At 46.9% G+C, this 18,063-nt stretch overlaps 1 protein-coding gene across 1 annotated transcript in view; it reads left to right on the top strand.

The window, feature by feature from the left end:
* Positions 1 to 18,063, top strand: part of KAZN (kazrin, periplakin interacting protein) — a 179,168-nt gene that overhangs the window by 45,808 nt on the left and 115,297 nt on the right. Inside the window, exon 2 of the mRNA XM_068658260.1 lies at positions 5,147 to 5,304. Coding sequence (XP_068514361.1) covers positions 5,147 to 5,304 — 158 coding nt within the window. The remainder of the gene's footprint in view (positions 1 to 5,146; positions 5,305 to 18,063) is intronic.

Raw genomic sequence — 18,063 nt, 5'->3', positions numbered from 1 at the left:
TCTTTGCCAGTTACATAGAAAATATTTACAGCCCAAAGAGGCCAGCTCATTAGTAATTACTGTAATGAGTTCTTCACAGCGTTTCTCTGAAAGGTGATTGAGCCCCTAATGTAGACACCAGATATTTTTTCTTCAGTTAATGGGGTGGTAAATTATTCCTGCGAGGGGGCTCATTGAATGCCTCCTTTGAAACAAGTTAAAGACTACAATGGAGAGAAAAATCTGTAGGACTCTTCATACCAGCTCCAGGAGAAAATATTTATGGAGCGTTTCAGAGCCGGGTCTTCCTGATGATTCTGCACACAGCAAGAGTGAAAGGTTGGGTCATGTAAATAGCGATATTGCAAGCAAATGGATGGAGCAGATGCTGCAAAGTGTGTTTTCCAGCTGTCAAGGTGCATGGCAGCTCGGGGAAAGGAGAACGGGCTCGGTTTGCTCAGATGCTGCCTTGGGATCATGATGGCCATGGGCTTTGCAGGTCAGCTTCTCATCGCACTGAGTGCGAGGTGTGCAACCAGTGCCTTACTGGTACTGGAAGGGGGAACGCTTGTCTTGAGCTTCGCTTTTACGAAGACAGATTTCTTCTACTAGCAGATCAATAAATTCATTGATGTGTCCAAGTGCAATTAGCAAATGCTACAGTGGGAAACACTTCCTAATCAGAATCGTTTACCAGGCAAAACCAACATGTTGCACTTCTTGCGTGTTGTTTTTTTTTGGATCCAGCAAAAGACCCATTAATCAACCTCAGAAACATATATAAGGCCAGGCATCAGTTACAGCCGAGCTCTGTAAAGATCTTTTCATACACTGTACGCAGCTGGCACGCTGCCACACGCCGTAACCCCAACGTGCCTGCAGGGTCGGCGCCTACACCTGCAGGGCTCTGGGGTGGTCCCAGGCCGGGGGCTGCAGCTTTCTCAAGAAGGGTCCCAGTTTCTCCTCAGAGCTGTGCAGAGGGATGCAGTCCTTGCCGAGGCTCTGAGAGAGGGTTTGGGAACTGGCTGGGATTCCTCATATGGCTTTGATGAGAAGCAGGTGTATCTGGAGAACATCTTTGTGGTGAGCGGGGTTGTTCTTCTTGGTGCTCACATCACAGAGAAAGTTGGTCTTTGACTGTAAAAAAAAAAAAAAAAAGTCAAGAGGCTGACCAAATCAGTTTTACCTTCCCTTCCAAAGGAGGCATCAGCTGAGATGGGTCTTGTGGGATGAGGAGGCTCCCTCCTGAGCACAGTTTTGCTTCGGGGGACCTGAGCCTTGTGGACGTCTGTGGGTGACTGGCGTGGCAGTGTGGGTAGAGTTGGGAGGGTGGCAAAGGAAAGGCCCAAAGCGCCTGGAATATTTCTTCCTCTCCGCAAACCCAACCCCGTAGCTGTTACTCGAGAAGCTGTTTTGTAACATTAGGCCATAATGAATTGCACAATTTGCCCACACACATCAGTGCCTTTCGCTGGGTAGTCAGAAACCCTCATTAGAGGCAGGCTTTCCCTGGCAGCCCACACATTAAAGACTTCTCTGTGCTCGGTGGGACAGATTTTCAAAGGATCGGTGCACTCCGTGTGCCTTTTGCCTTTTCTCTCAGTGGGAGCACGTCTCCAGCCGCGGTGACGAGTGCTGACTGCTTGCAGAAAAGTCCGGCTTGAACATCTTCTTGAGTTTTTTTGCTGCAGAGTCAGGTGAAGAGCCCAGGGATCCTTACTCCGCGTCCCTTGTTAAAATTATTACCATGTGTGTCGTCTTTCATTTAGTCAGTCCCGCTAGCGAGAATTAATTTTATACTTTGCTGGCTTTTGTCCGTAGATCTCAGGATGTATCATCTACAGTTTATTTTGCACTCATCTGGGCAGTAGCTGGAGAGTGTAAAACGGGATCTCCTGGAACAACTTAATTGCTTCAGCCTCTTTCTCGAAGCAGCTGTTGGCATGAATGTGCATGGATACATAGACACGTGTGCGTGTTTTTTCCCTCATCTCTGACAAAAAGCAATAAAGCAATTTCTTTTCTCCCCTTCACATCCTTTGGGGATTTGTGCCCTAAAGCATCCTACAAGAAAACCAGCACATCATTGATGACCCGCTCTGGCTTCTGGGGGTGGCAAGTGGTCCTTGCCTAAAAACCCACGCCGCGCAGTGCCTCGGATGGCAGCGGCCACAAAAAGCAGCTCTCTCGAAATATGTCATCTTCTCTTATCTCGTAGGTGATGTCGAAGCAGTAACGGAGAATTGTTACGGTTTCTTCACCTCTTGAAATTGGTCCTCACAGCGAGGAAACATCAAAATTGGAGTGGGAGAAGCTGGGAAGCTGATGGGGCTTTGATAGCTGTAAATTTGCTTAGCTGCTTGTCTCGCTCATGGCGTTACTGATGTATTATCAACCTGAAGCCACGAGGACTGATATGGGGAGGGAAAATAGTGATTTTTTTTTTAAAGGCATCAAGAAGTACCTTTGGAACTGAGCAGAACATACCCATGCTTGTACTTAGGTCCATAGTCGGATTTTTTTTTAATTTTGTGTTATGTATTTGCAAAGAAATTGCCAGGTTTGGTGAAGTGCTGCTCAGCAGAAATAGTTACAGCCTAGCATCGAGAGGGATGGAAGGGCTGCCTCGTTAGCCTTCTTACTTAGATTGTGTGTACAAGGTAGGGAGTTCCTCTTGATTCCAATGAGGAACATCAAATATCTCTGCCTGTGTGATAGGGGATCATGGGAGGCTGTGACACGGGACTCCCAGAGCACGTGTTGGAAGTAGGCATTTATTTATATTGTTTTGGTTTTGCTTTGGTAGCCGGAGGTTCAGAAACTCCTGTTTAACTTCCCCGAAGAAGCCTCAGACTGCTTTGTTTTCAGATACAGTTTTCCATTGTCTGCATGTTTTGGTAAGCAAAGTTTAAACATAGCACACAGGCAGATGCTTATAAAATCAGCCCAAGTCAACATGTCAAAATCAGCACAAGTCACTGTTTTTTCTGCATTCATTCTGGGAAATATTTGTTCTGGTATCTGTGGCATCTCTCTAGACTTGGAGAACTGCCAGTGAGAGAAGCATTTGCCCCCCAGGCAAATGGAGCTTAATGCGCCCCAGGCTGCACAAACAACACTGAACTTCCCAAAGGGTAAAAGGGAAGATAACGGGGAACATGGAGCTGTTGCTTTGGACAAGGAGGTTAAAATAACTTTAGATAAAACAATCTGTCCTCAGGAGGCCAGGAGGGATGGGACGGGCTCAGTGCTCGTGCATTGGTGCTGGGACGACGGCTTTCAAGACTTGGTGTCTGGTGGAGCTGGGGAACTGCCTAGGAGTGCTGGGGATAAACCCCAATAATAATCTAAATTATTATTTAATGAAGGAAAATGTACATTTTTGCTCGAAGGCCATCTGATTTTTGGTAAAACGGCAGTTTTGGAAAGTTGTATGGCACTGGCGCAATCCTTGTGTGCACGTGAATGGAGGAATGCTGCACCCTGATGTTCTCCCTCTCAAGAAATATAACTTCTCTAAGAAGGCTAAAGCTCCGTGTGGCTTTTATTTCCCTACTTCCATTTTTGTTGGAGGAAAAAAATAAATCACACCGGCATCCTTTAGTGGCATGAATCCTGCCCGATGTGCAGAGGTTTGTAGCATTTGTGCTGGCAAACCCTCATTTCTAGCAGTGTGAACAGAGCACGGCAGTTGTCCTCGGGAAGGAGAAAACACTGGCTGAGTACAGACAGTGTGCATGGGGAATTTCCAGAGGATTTTGGTCAGAAAAATGAAAATACTGTGCTGGGTTTTGGTGCAGAACTTGTGCCTTGTGGAAGGAGACCAGGAACCGAAGGGCAGCACGCAGACCTCACTGGACACGCTGCAAGCCCTTGTTGCAGTTCCCTTTGCTTTAATCTCAGAGCAGCAAAGCAAGAAAAATGTCTTTGTGGGAGTGCAGGAGAAAGATGTTGTTTTGGGGTGTTCAGTCCTTCCAAAGCAAACTGTCGGTGAGGATGCTTCTGTGCTTTCACCCCTGCATTGTGCAGATGTACCCGCTCTGTTACGGACCCTCTGGGGAAGCTTTGCTCCTGAATAGGTTTCTGGCCAATCCTTGCTACTCTGAATTTCATGGTAAGATCTTCTTTGGACAGAACTAGGTTGAATGCATTCCAGTTGCCTGCTGTTCTTGAAACCAGTCTGTCAGGGAGTCCTAAATAACGCCCTGCCTTATGCAGAAGCAGCAGGAGCAGAGCAGGGTCTGTGATCCGAGGCACGGCCCAGCTTGCTGGCAGCCACAAGCTTATCGAGGGCTTTTGCTGCGCGAGACACCGGCAGAAAGAAAATACTCTGAAGAGTTACTTGAGCCTCATTTGTTTAATGAGCCTCCGGTAAAGATGAAAGCTCCCCACTTGCGATGGTTTGAAAGCAGGTTGCGTCACAGACTTTTCAAATGGGCAGAAATGCAAAGGTTTGCATTGTGCAGAGACAAATTTTGTCATTAGTTCGTGTCGTTAGAGCCTGTATAAATTGCAGCATCATAAAAGGCGTAAAATTGCCGGGGGACTTGTGTGGAACATGGCAATTCTGATTTCTGATGTGCTGCCACACGACTGGGGGCAGAATCCCATACAGAATACCTGGGGTTTGACCCTGGGAGGGAGAATTTTAAAGATTAACAGGGTTTCAAGCACTGATAATCACGCAGAGATAAAATAAATGCTATTGTAGTTGATAGTCTTGCTCTGTGGTACCCTGACTAATAAATAAAAAGCCACTTTTACCTGGTTGTGCCTTTTGTGTGGTCTGAAGATCTGGGACCCAGCACATGCAGGGAGCAGGTCTCTGAGCTGGGAGCCAGGAGACTAATTTTTTCGTATTTTTATTCTAGCAGTGACCTGCTACCTGACCTTGAGCAATTTGCTTTCTTCATGGCTATGCAATGCTGCTCTTTAGATTTGCCAGATCTTAGGGGAGAAAGCTCACAGGCTTGTTTCGTAACAGAAGCTTCAGCTGGGGTTTTGTGAATGCTAATATCAGATGAATTTATGAAGAGTAATATTTGCAGCTAACGCTTCCGTGTCACCGTATTTAAGTGCATCTTGTTCCCATCCTTATCTCAAAGAGAGAAAATGGCCTGGGCTGCCCCAGCATTTTTCATCCCCTTTCTGCTCTCTGTCTCCCCAGCTGTGGAGTCACTGCACTCCTTGAACGACCAGATCTCCCATTTTATCGTGAACAAGTCAAAAACGCTGGACGAAGACGAAGATGCCTTTCTGCCCAGTGAGAAGGAATCTCTGAAAAGTGCCATGATGCTGATGAGGCACCTCTTAATGGACGCACAGGTACAAAACCAATGCACTCCCATCTGTTACAACAACAAAAATGCTTTTCTCAGACCCAGAGGCAGCAGTTCCTTTGTAGGGATGGTTTTAGCAGTGCAAAGCAGTCCCTGAGACGTGTTTAAAACAGACTTGGGCTTCCAGAACACACAGCTGCAGCAAGGCCATCTCAGTGCAGGGAGCAGCTTTTGATGGGCTAGTGTTAAATTTAGGATTGGAGATTGATATACCTGTGGATGGGAATCCAGTGTCAGCCCAAGCAAAAGAAAATCATTTTGCCACTACGCATCTGTGCTGATGCCACTTTTAGACGTGCCAGACACGCAGCTGAGCTGTCGGTTTAGCCTGGCTCCAAAATGTCAGTTAAAAGTCAGGAAATCTTGCGCAGATGTTGCTTCGTGTCTTTGCTGCTTCTACACAAAATCTCTCCCTCTGTAGGTTTATTATGTTGGAGTGTTTCCTTCAACCTATAAAAAAACCAACCTCTGAAATATTTATTTTATATGTATTTATTTTTTATACTGCCCTGTAGTCTTTATTTGCAAAGCCTAGATGGAAAAAGGCAGCTGGTGGGGAGGCAGGGTGGCCAGCCCTCCAGCAGGGCTCACGCTGCCCTTGCACTCACAGCTCTCCAGGGTCAAGAGCTCCACTCCTGGGTCCCTTTCATGGGGGATTTTTCTTGTTCTGCATATTGCAGCTTGTGCCCATCACCTCTCATGAGAAGCCTAACAAGAAAATAAAAGCAGAGGAGATTATTGCTGTAAGGATTAGCTGTGCTGTGTGCACAATAATCTTACCCAGGGTTTTTCCTGATCGCTATCCCATGCCAACCCCAGTTTGCCCTTGTAGTTACCAGCCCGGCTTGGTGCTGATGGCATCACCACAATTAGCCACACCTCCGCTAACCAGACAGTCCCCAGGGCTCGGTTTTCTGCGACTCACTGCCAGCTCTTTGCTAGTACCTAAATGGGAAATGCAAACAGAGAAAACCACACATTTTCATGTTTTATTCCCATATTCTCCCAGGTGGAGCCTGGTGGTTATCTTACCCGTCTCTCTCACTTTCAAGGCCCTTTGGTCCTAATTACTTTAGCTAATAGGGCTTTTGTTGCATGCAAGAAGTGAGCTGGGAATCCCTGGTGTTAGTGACACGTAGTTTAACTTTGGGTATTCTTGCATATGGAGTGGGGGAAATGTATTTAGGTGTGCTGAAGTTTTAGGATGCTCAGTGCTTACAGTCCAGTGGGACAGATGGACGGGAGAGGCAGTCGACCCCAGAGACCAGAGACACCACCTTAGCAGATGTCCAGTCAGGCTTTGTAGGGTACAGAGCTCATCTCTCTTCTCTGTGTCTTTAGCCAAATCACCTCTGTTTTTTTCCCAAATCACTGGTTGGGGCATTGCTGCAAGGACATGGAGAAGATGAAGGGTTAAACTGTGCATTTGGATTTGCACATGCAGCCTGTGCTGCAGGTGGGAATACCTTTGGAGAGTCAGGCGTGAGAGCAGGCAGATGCTGACAGGCATCTGCATGCTGCAGATGAAATAAATATGGGGCAAAAAGTGCCTATGGAAGAATACTTTATGCAGGAATTATTTTTTTAGCTCCTGAGAAGTGCTTTAGTGCTTGTTAGCTGTCCTAAATGCATACAAAGCACCGCCTGGGTGACTGGTGAAGGAAATGCCAACAGCAGTGGGAAGTGCCATGGCATCCCCGTGGGGCACCTGGGTCTGCTCCGAGGCAGGACAGAGCCTTGTTGGGGCTGGGATTTTGGAGCTGGAGGGATGACAAGGTGGGCAGTAGCAACAACGAGCAAGAGGATGGAACTGAACAGGTGACAACTGAACAGGTGACAACATCAGGTACCAAAAAAAACAATGAAATAAATCTCCTGAGGAATGGGAGGAACACAAGGCTGGCAGCAAGCTGCCCAAAGAGGAGCATCACACAGGGCTGTGCGTGGAGAGCACGTGCTCGTCGCCCTGGGGCTCTAAGTACAAAGGGGGAAAAACGGTCACCAGCACAGTTGTTTCCTTCCATTTCCCCTGATCCCAGCCCACGAGGATGGGCACTAAATGAGACAGGTTGTGTGAGGCTTTGCACAAAGATAAGCTGAATCCAGGGTTTGGCCCTTCTGCTTCCTCTCCAGCTCTCCCTTGGCATGGGCCTGGTTCTGGCTGGCAGGTGGTTTGGGGAGAGAACATACAGCTGAATTTTGGGGTAGGAGTTAGCTGGATTGCTAACCCAGCAGAATCGGCTGATGCAAGGGGTGGTGGTTAACGGGCAATCCTCGTTCTGTGGTGCTGCTTTTAAAACACACCCTTGGGGATGACTGCCTCAAAGTGCTGCGTTTCTGATGTGGAGAGAGATCGTACAAATCTTGTAACTCTGGACACCAGCAGCCCAGGAGTCCACCAAGGGTCTAGCTTTGCTCTGGGGTCTTCCACTTTGGACAAATGCTCAGAGTAATTTTCGGTGGGGCTGTGCTGCAGGCTGTGTGCATCCATCTGTGATGACGAGGAGACAAAGCTCCCCAGTGGGGAGCAGAGAAGCCACAGCAGAGCCATGGGCAGTTTGCTCAAGGATTCACAGCTGTGTGATCTCAGAGCCAGAATTTGGGCTCCCTTCTGCTGAGTGTCAGCCCAGTCCCCTCATTAGACCCTATTTATTTCTCTGTCGGACTCTCGGAAGAACTGTCTTCCCTGTCTGACTTGTCACTTGGAGGTCACTTGTTGGCAAAGGCAGAACAGAGAAACAGCCCCTACAGAAAACCATCTCCTCCCATATGCAGTGGGGCATCCTCACGTGGACATCGGGCATTGCCTTGAACATTTTGCATCGATCCTACCCAATGTCACTGCGGAGCAGCGTGGGCGAGTGGAGCACAGAGCTGCTGCTGGGGCTGGCCAAGAGGATGGGATGTGGAGAGGATCCCCCAGCAGCGTGTGGGGACAGGTAATAAGCTCAGTGGAGGCCGTCAGCTCAGATTCTGCCCAGGGAAGACAGAAATTTAATGAAAGTCATTGCAGTCTGCGGGGATCTTGACCCCGGAGGTCTCCATCCAGCCTGGGGAGGGTTTTCTCATCATGAAAACACCCCGCGGGAGGGATTGCTCGCTGCCAGCCACGGAGCATCACCCTCCCTTCAGCGGGGGCTGCAGCTTTGCCTCCAGATTGCTCATTTCTGCTGTTTGTGTCGGGATTTTGGCAGTGCCGGCGCGGGGGTGTCGAGGCGCCGTGTTCCCTCAGAGCACTCAGCGTGCAGTCTGCTCGGAGGGCACGAGAGGGGAGAAACCCGGGGAGAAAACAGAGTAATGCTACGTGAACTAAAAGCTGTACCTAGATAACGCTGCTGTGTAAAAGCAGATCGGGAGGAAAGGTACATTTACGCTCTCTGACATGTTCCAGCCTCCGCACAGTATAGGGATGAATAAACAATTTCATTTCTGCCAGCCAGCCCCGTGCAGGATGCTATTGCACGGGTACGGCCTTCTATGATAGATTGTCATTGCTGTCAATCACTTCTGACAGTCCTATTATGCCTGGGAAGGATGTTTGCTCTGTGCATGGTGTTTTATAATCCTCAGAGGTAGAATTTTATAGCCGAGCAGTGTTTTTTCCTCCAACGTTTCCCTCAGCAGGATTTATTGCTTCTGAGAGACACGTGACTAGAATCCATTACACCTCCCAACTTTAAATCTTCCCTCAGCAATGCCTAAATTACTTTTTTTTTTTTTTTTCTTTTACTTTCTGTTTCTAATTGCTATTGTGAGAGACGTGCCTGGTGTGGAACAGAAGGTACCCAGCAGCTAAGGGCTGCGTCACAGGCATCAGATCTAATCCAGTGGTTTGCTGAAGGTATTTGTCTAATGAATTGACAAGGTGCACCCAGGCACCGGCAGCAGCCTCGGGTAGGTTAATATTCTCCCTTATAGGAAAGTACGTGTGTTAAAAATAAAAACAGACTCTTTCATATTCCCGGATGCCTGACCTTAAAAGCCAATCTTTCAGGAAGTTCCAAACATTTAGCTACTTCCATAAAGCGTTGAATTGACTTCAAGTGGATTTAAAATTCTTTGGGAGAACTGCCATCTTCTCACTCATTTCCTTTCTCGACAAGGTGCGATTGTCATCGGGGCCCACTTGGGCACTGCTGCAGCAGGGATGAATACTCAGAGATGCAATCTTTCGATGTGGACTGGACTTTTCAGATGTGGACGTACCGTGAATGATGAGTTAAGATAGGATTAGCCTAGTGTGGAGCAGCCGGCTTAGATTTAATTGGATTTCAGTCGTGGACTAGGTGTAATTCAGCGAGCATGAGGATGTAGAGATATTTGACTGCATCCCTGCTGAGGGGCTCATTGCATTCTTACATGAAGAAAGAAAATAAACCAGGTGGTAGTGCTGGATGAATTTGTTAACAGAATACTACAGATATTACCCCAAAATTTTATCAGGAAGAACCTTTTCATTTACAGGTGGAAGGTTTTTTGTTGTTGTTGTTGCTTAAAATCGCCACCATGAGCCCCTGAAGTTTGACACCGGGGTCCTGTGATTTAATGATTTAAGGTGAGAGGAAGCCTTTCAGTTTTTGCAAAAAGGAGAAACCTCCTTGGTGTGAGTGACTTCTAACCATTCGATATCCCACCAGCTACTTTTATATATATATATATTAGCCTCCAACCAGAAAAAGAAAAACAACAACAACATAATTTCTTGAGCTCTTTCAAATTACACTCTTTTCTTCAGCAGTCTCCGTCATCTTTCCCAGACAGACTGTTACCGACGCGGCGGCGATAGTAGCTGCAAGACGGGTAGCAGTGGTGCTATTGCATCAGCTGACCTTTAAAAATAATTCTCATTTTCTACAGAGGCCTGTTGTACAAACCCAACCGTGTTGTTGCAATATTGTGCTTGCTAGTTAAATGCTTTCCACCATCTGCTCTTCAGACTTGTACCAGACCAAGCTTTAGGAACAAAACGCCGTGACCTTTATTTTCATGTGAGTGGGCTGTATTAGTACCTACAGGAAGAAATGGGAAGGCAGAATTTACCCTTTGTTTCAATAAACTTGAATTGTTTTGAGTTCTGAAAGCATACTTGCCACACTGATGTGTTGTGGGGGATGCAGAAGTCGATGCGACATTAATTCCCCTCTATCGAATAATATAAAGTACAATTTTAACCTGGTGTTCACGCATGGCAGTGTTCACAGTTTGTAAGCAGGTTCAGCTTGGAAAAAAGCATCAGATAAAATCAGGACAGGGGAAAGTGAAAAATAAACCTGCTGTTGCACACGCTGTATTTTTTAAATTAATCTTGTCATCCCATTTCCATAAGCAGAGATCTTCTGAGCCCCTTCCAAGCCAGCAACCCGTCTTCTAATGATTGTGCTAGGGCTAGCCTGAAAAGGAGCACAAAGGACTCCCACTTCTCTTGAAGGAGAAGATAAAACGCGGCATCTAGCAAGCTCCATCAAGGCCCGTGTTGTCTCTAATGGCATCATTAGCATGTGTTACACGAACCCGGTCTGTGGCGCCTCTCCCTAAACGTGTACCTGACAACCCGCTGCCTCTTTTCATGGTCTGGGAGAAGAGAAATTGATTTGTGGATTGCTTCTGGTAGCTCAATCTATTAGGAGAATGATGTGCTGTATAATGAAGGGAGATCAAAGGTATCCTTAAAATACTGGGTGCGCAGCAACGTGGATGCTGCTGCCTTTGCCAACACAACCCCACACATCGTTAGGTATCCACAAACAGCCAGGCCTGCAGGAGCTGCGATCCCTTTGAACGTCACACCTTGCCTTTGCTTATTATTCATCGCTTGTTTTTAACAGCCTGCAATTTATTGGGTCGTATGGGTTTGGTTTCTCGAGGCTGGTTTTCTCTGTCCCTCTGTTTTAGTGGAAGGGAGAGACTTCCCAAAATGTCTGATGCCATTTAGTTAGTGGGGTGGTTTCCTTCCCCCGTCTGGACGGAGGAAAATACAGGGTTTGTGCAGCTCCTGGTGCTTGTCTGAGGAGGCCAAAAGCCCGTCTGGTTCACACCAACCCCTCACATGTCATCTGCCAGTTAATAATGCAAAGCTAATACAGATCTGAAGATAATTTTTCTCTCAGTATTTAAAACTGTTGGGGCTGGAGAAAAAAAAAAAAAAACATTCCGAATTTGTTAAATCCTTCTCCATACCGAACATGGAGGGAACCTAAATTCGGCTGGTCTGCCCTGCACGGATGGGTGCTGCTGCTGAGGCTGCTGCCATCCCTTTGCTGCGGTGCTGCAGAGTGTGCAAACTGGGGAGGAATCCTGCAAGGAAGCCAGCACGTGTTAGGTTTGTTGCAAAGGGACTGGGAATCGAAGAGTGGCCATTGATAATGTGATCCCATCCTACTCTCCTCTTCTTGCCTGCCTCTTCTGTGAATTGGGCACAGATTTATTTCCTTGACATTTGGGTAAGCTCTCACTAAGGTTTCTGCTTGGGACCATAAGTCAGGGACTTGGCTTTCATTTGCTTCTGCCTTCTCCGTGTTATTGCTATGCAATGGATGGATTCTCCTGCTTGCAATCACTGCAAGAAAATATTTATATCGCTGGGTAACAGTACTGAAAAGCAATATTACATTTGCCATCACCTAAGTGCTGCAAGAGCAGGGCTGTTAGTAATGCATTAGGTAAAAGATGCTTCAGTACAGTGTCATCGGGCTGCCTCTGATTTCCTTTCCTCTCTTATTTTGTTCTCCTTTGGTACTGGAATATGCTCATTATTCAGAGTTAGGTTTGGTATCTGTGAAAGCTCAGAGATAGTTTCAATATTTGCAACCCTGCAAGAGTGAAAGACTCAAAAAAAAGAATCCCTTCTGCAAACAGGAAGATACAGCCTTGTGTTTAAAGAGTGCAGCAGGGAGGTTCTCCACAGGTCTGTTTTTCAATTAATTGCTTATGAATTAGTGGAGACTTTTATGTTTTCATTGTTGTCTGGAGTTCATGCCAGGGGAAAGGGTTGAACCTGGATGTTGTGTAGCAACCCAGCACTGTGCTTCATGGAGAATAACGTATATATGTGTGTGTGTCTATAACAGAGAGGGGGTTGGAGCAAGGTAGATGCCTTTCTTGAAGTTATGGGGAACCAAGACTAGTTGAAAGAGGAGGTTCACAGAGAATCCAAGATCCCTGCAGACAGTGGGCATTGCAAATCCAGCTTGCACCCAGACAACTCCAAAATCCCCATTTGCCCAGCCCCTTCACTCACCAAAGGCTCTCCCACCTAGGAGCAGTTGGCCAAAGACAGCCTTTCAGCCACAGAGACCTGGTAAGTGCAGAAGAAAAGATGATGGCAATCCCGTGTCACTTAAGGAGTGATGTATATTCATGACTGGGGGTGGGGGGTGCATGCATGAGCGTGTGTGTAAAACCTCTGCAAGCGTTAATTAGAGTTCATGAGAGATAAATGAAAAGTATCCTCATAAATGTGGAAGGAGCAATTAGGGAGGCTAGAGTGTATCTGCTATCGCAGCGGTTTATCAGCAATGCAGATTTCCAGCTAATAAGCAAAGAAAACACCAATTGTGGAGCAAACAAGTGGAACAGAAAATCCTGCCTAGCTTTCTGTCCCCTGCTCTGTTTTCCGAATGAGTCAAGGAAATGAAAACTCAGGGAAAACGTGTTCTCTTCTCTCCAAACACCACTCGGTAGCTGGGTGCGAGAAGCCTGTAGGAAGGCAGAGATAAGAGGGGGACAGCCCACGGCGATAAGGCGTCGTCATCCTTATCTGCCTTGAGATGGGCATGGATGGAGCTGGTGTAAAGCAGGCAGCAGACATTCATGCTGCACGGCGTGCTGCTAGCATCCCTGCTGACATGGTCCTGCTGTGCCCTGTGCAACCGGGGAGGTGAGATGGGGGCTCCCCTGGGAGCTGGGCTCTCCCCAAATTCAGGGGGCTCGCCTGGCTGCATCGAGCCTGCCTGCTCTGATAGCTTTTGCTTTTTTTTCTTTTTTTGATACTGCTTGCCCCCAAAGGGAGCTCCGTCAATGCTGCACTGTGGTAATAAGGTGCTGGGATGCCCACAAGCTCCATCCCAAAGCAGTTCCCCCAGAGCCGAAGCCACAAGCTCGCTGCCTGCCTGAGCCCACCCGGGCTGCGCACGCAGCCAGCCAAGCTCTACGCTGGTATTTGCGTCTCCGAAAGGCTGATAAATATTTAATGGCTCTGCGAGATTGAGCGTTTGCATTCTTTCCCCATGTATCAACAGTTGCTCTGAGTTCTCGCTTGAGAAAGATGAAGTTCCTTCTCCAGATTTGTGCCTCGGATGCTGGATAGCGAGCTGATTTTGCAAGCAAAAGCGCTTTTGTTTCTGAAAGCTAATGCTGATAGAAGAGCTGGTTTTTAGAAGAGAATGCTGGCCTGCTATTGATACTGGAAAGAGGCAAAAATATTCAAAACAGCCCTGGAAGTTAACCCTGGCAGCAGATCTTGTCCAGATGTTGCAGGCCCGTATACTTTAACTCCTTCTAGGCCCTAGGCGAAGCTGCTCTGCAAAGGAAGCATCAGCACACGTAAGCTCTGCTTTCACTTGCACCAGGATGTGACAGACTCCCTCGATTTTCTCTGCTCTCCAATTGCCAGAGCAAGGCGATGGATTTGCTCGTTGTGAGACCCCATTGCCACTTTTCCGTTTCCCCTGTTGGGAAAAGGTGTCTGCTATTTGTTGTGTAAACGTGAGGGTGTAATTTAATTCCCATTATCCTCGTTTTTCCGTGAGTTGGGAATAATACGAACTTCACAGTGGTGGTCTGAGACTCTTCATTAATTAATGTGTGTAAAAGCTCGGGGATCCTTCGGATGAAAAGTGCTTTAAAAGATGCTGTTAATAATAAATATCAAGTAATGCACCTTGGTACCTCTTAGCAATTAATTGGTGCTATCGTTTTGCCCAACTCTTCCCCGAATTAAAAGACTTTGAGTGGGACTGGAACTGGGAATGGAGTTGGGACCAGTTACCGTGGAATCGGACGTCAGTTTGCGCATCCTTGATTCTCCTGTCATGGGAGCCTCAGGGAAATCTCCATGGATTTTAATGGTGCAGTGTCAGAATTCAGCCCGCGACGTGTCCGTGGGACTGCTGCTGAATAGCCTGCCTTCTGCTTCCTTGGTTGCTTGGTGATTAAGTGAAAAGCAAAACCATGCCAGTTTAATATTAACGTCAATGGAATCATGCACTCTTTTTGCAAGTTAAATGTTACATGAAAATTTTTGTTATAAGCAAAGCGTAATTTATTTATTTATTTTTTCCTGTTGATATTTGAATTTAATTAAATCTTTTGTTGGAGGTTGAGAGTTGGTGACCTGCGCTTTCTGCTTAACCTCCTCGCTGGCGTGCAGCGCCTGGCTCTTACGGAAAATCCAATAATTTGCTGCTCAGTCTCCCAGCTCAAACTTTTATTAGATTTCAAGCACACAGCACCTCTAAACATGGAGGCTCTGAATATGTGTCCCACATAAATAAAGAGCTCGCAGGGAGAGGTTACCAGATCTGTCAGAGATATCGGCTGTCCTGTGCTGGGGCGCGCGCTGCTACTGCCGTGAAAGGTGAAACCACTGAAACCTGGCATGGGAGGCAGGGCAGAGCAACGGTGTTAACTAAGACCTTGCAAAATAACAAATACAAAAGTTGGTGCTCGGTAAGGGGCAAATTTACAGCAGAAGCTGTGGTTTGGGTTGCAGAGGATGGACTGCGCTGCGGAAAGCGAGCGGTGGTGCCACTGGGGGGAGATGCTGAAGAAGAGCTGCATGGCTCTGTCCTGCACTCCCAGAGCAGCCCAGAGCCTAATTCCTTTTAATTTTCCTCTAATAACATAAGCACTTAACTGTCCCTTGTAAAAGGGGTCTGTTGCAAGCCATCTTTAAACTGATCCCCATTGACCTGAGAGTGCGTGCAGCACTTTCTGGTTGCTGCAGGTGCTTTCTTTAAGCAAGAGCACGGAGCAATGAAGCAAGATAAAATAACGAGTGGTGGGGTCTGAGTGCTGAACCTTTTTGTGCTGACACATCACCTGGTTTTTCATCAGGACGTTGCTGTTTCTATGTCTGATTTGGGAGGGTTTGGCTGGGGCAGGGGGGACAGGCTGGTGGCTGGTGCACTTAGCGTGATTTCTTGCTGCTGTTCCCTAATTTGCAAAAAGTAACGAGAGTCCTGTACAAGTGGCTGGTGATGTATGTGAGCCCGGTGGCCGTCTTTCTGGTTTCTTCTTAAAACAATACTTCTTGCACTGCCTGCGAATTAGTGGTTAATGTTTATTTATGCATGAGAAATCTCCCCAGAAGTGGCTTTAGGGAAAGAGAATATATGTACTATGTGAAAGCCAAAAAAGTAAGGTTTCCTTTTTGAAATATCTTTCTAATCTCCATTCTTTCCTGCAATAGTTTAAAAAGACGTTTGCTCTAGGACTCTTATAATAGCCTAGCAGCGACGTTAACAGTTAGAAGCAAGCACATTTGTAAAAGGAACAAACGCAGAGAGAGGTAGCCTGGGGGAAGTCAAGATCTCTTAATTTTCCAGCTTAAAAGAAAAGAAAGGTACAAACTGAATGCATCCCCCCTAAGCCAGGGAGTGCTGCCCCCTTTGAAATTTTGCTCCAGCTGACTTCAGGGTAGCTTCTGCTGTACTTTCAAGTGTGACCTTCCCTCTCTGGCTGCAGGCTGCCAGAGGCTGAGCATGCATCGCCTCTGTTTGCTCCGTCTTTCTCCATAGAGGAATGCAGAATCACCATGTGATGTGAGTCTTACTTAATATTCCCCAATTGTTCCCTTTTCCCTTCCAAATGATGTCAGTCTCCATTATTTTTGGCATAATGGTAATAAGAAGAAGGTCTGTTTCTCTATTTCTCTTTTTCTCTCTTTTTCATGTTTTTAACAATCTTTGCTCATATAAGGATTTACATTTTCCTTTTTTTTTTCCTTTTTAGCTGTCTGATTTAGTCTTACATTGCAAATGACCCAAATAAAATAACGAAAACTGTCCTAAACTGTTACTCCCCAGTTTGTACATTATTAATAATGAAGGCAGTGTAATTAGGCTGCAGAATGCACAGTGAGCACAACATTAAGATGTCCTTAACTAACATCTGTGGCTGATGCTTGTCTTATATTGGCAAACACCGCCAAGATTTCACATGAAAACAGCATTCTCATCTGACATTGCTTTTACAGAGCACAGTGGATTTATTTTTTGCTAGCTGCCTGATTAAAAAGGAAAAAAAAAAAAAAAGGCACAAAATTCATAGCTTCCTCTGCAGTGAATGCTGGGCTCCATTTAAGCCATGCTGAAGGTACAGATCCTGGTCTCGGTGTTGTTGGTGCTTTGCTGAAAACTTCTCTTGTTAGGGAGCAGTGGGCAGAAACCCCTTTCCAAGAGGTGCTTCTGAGCACGTCCTGCCACCCCCTTGCACATCCCTGGCAAACCTCCGTAGCCCCCATTACCGTGCTGAAATGCAGCTGTCTGCAAGGAACGACCCGTGACACCTCTCGTCCCTGGATTCATGGGCATCAAACGTGTACCTGAGATGTTTCGGCTTGTTCCCAAGAAGCTGGCAGGAGATCTCGCTGTTAAAGCTCACTCAATGCTGCAGGAACATCGCTGCTGATGTGCCCCATTGCTACCCTCTGTGACAGCTTTGAAAGCTGAAAGACCAAAAAGGGACCTTTGGAAGCAGAGGGACATTTCCCAGGGCAGGTGTAGCAGCCTCGGCATCTTTGGCGAGGGCTGCGGTTCCAAAGCAAGCAGCTTCAGAGTTGTTTTGAACTCAACCAGATGAAATTCTTCAAACAGAAGCCAAGTCTGGGGAATATTTTCAAAACTCAGCCTCTCTGTGATTTCCTAAAGTAATTCTTTCGGCGTGCGAAGTTGCATTCACACAACCGGCATCCGGTCTGAAACAGGAGCTGAAGCGGTCCTCAAATTCTTCCCGTGTGGTTAAAAATATGGTAAAGGAAGCAGTCCCCATGATTACAGACCTGTTAAAACCCTTATGAATAATGCACTTGAGTTGCTGTAAAAAAAGCTGTGGCAGTGACACTGTTGCTCATCTGAATGCATGGACTTGAAGGCGTAATTATAATTTTTCCGCGTGGCCGCTTGCCTCTGCCACGGCTGTGACACTGCTGGCTGTGAGCTGGACCAGATCCCCCCAGCTCCAGGCTCTCCGCTCCCTGGGCAGGATTCATCAGAGCCCTTTCTTTATTAATAGCTGGAGTGAAAAGGCTATCTGGGAAGTGCTCTGATATCTTCCTCTCCTAATTCTCCTCCTTGGTGAAGGAGCCCTAAATCAAAATAATTGCTGCTCTGTAGGCATTCACTTCCCCAGGCTTTCTTTCTCCAGGTTCACTCTCTGCCACGCTGCTGTCCCAGTAAAGCTGGTGCAGCAGGAAAAGCCAAATTCCTCCCGAGTGCTTGGTTTAAACTTGGAAAAAAAGGCTTCAACGCTTTGTTGCAATCAGCAGCCACTGTCCTTGCAGCCAAACCGTGGACCTGCTCTGCCAGCAGTGCCCCGTGGTCAGTTCCTTGCCAAATCCTCCGCACACACCTGGATCTTTTGTCTGGACTGGGGAGGAGGAGTGAGCTCTGCACAGAGCACAGGTGGCCAAACCTTGCTGAGTGCTGCAGGAAAAACAAGTGGGCTTTGGTAGCAGGTACTGCAACAGAGGCTTTGTGTATGTGCACATCTCAAATGAGAACCGAAGAAGGGATTTTTAGAAAGGGCT

This window comes from Anas acuta, chromosome 22, assembly GCF_963932015.1.
Source record: "Anas acuta chromosome 22, bAnaAcu1.1, whole genome shotgun sequence".
NCBI classification, from domain to species: Eukaryota; Metazoa; Chordata; class Aves; order Anseriformes; family Anatidae; genus Anas; species Anas acuta.
This window is presented reverse-complemented; position numbering and strand designations above follow the sequence as displayed.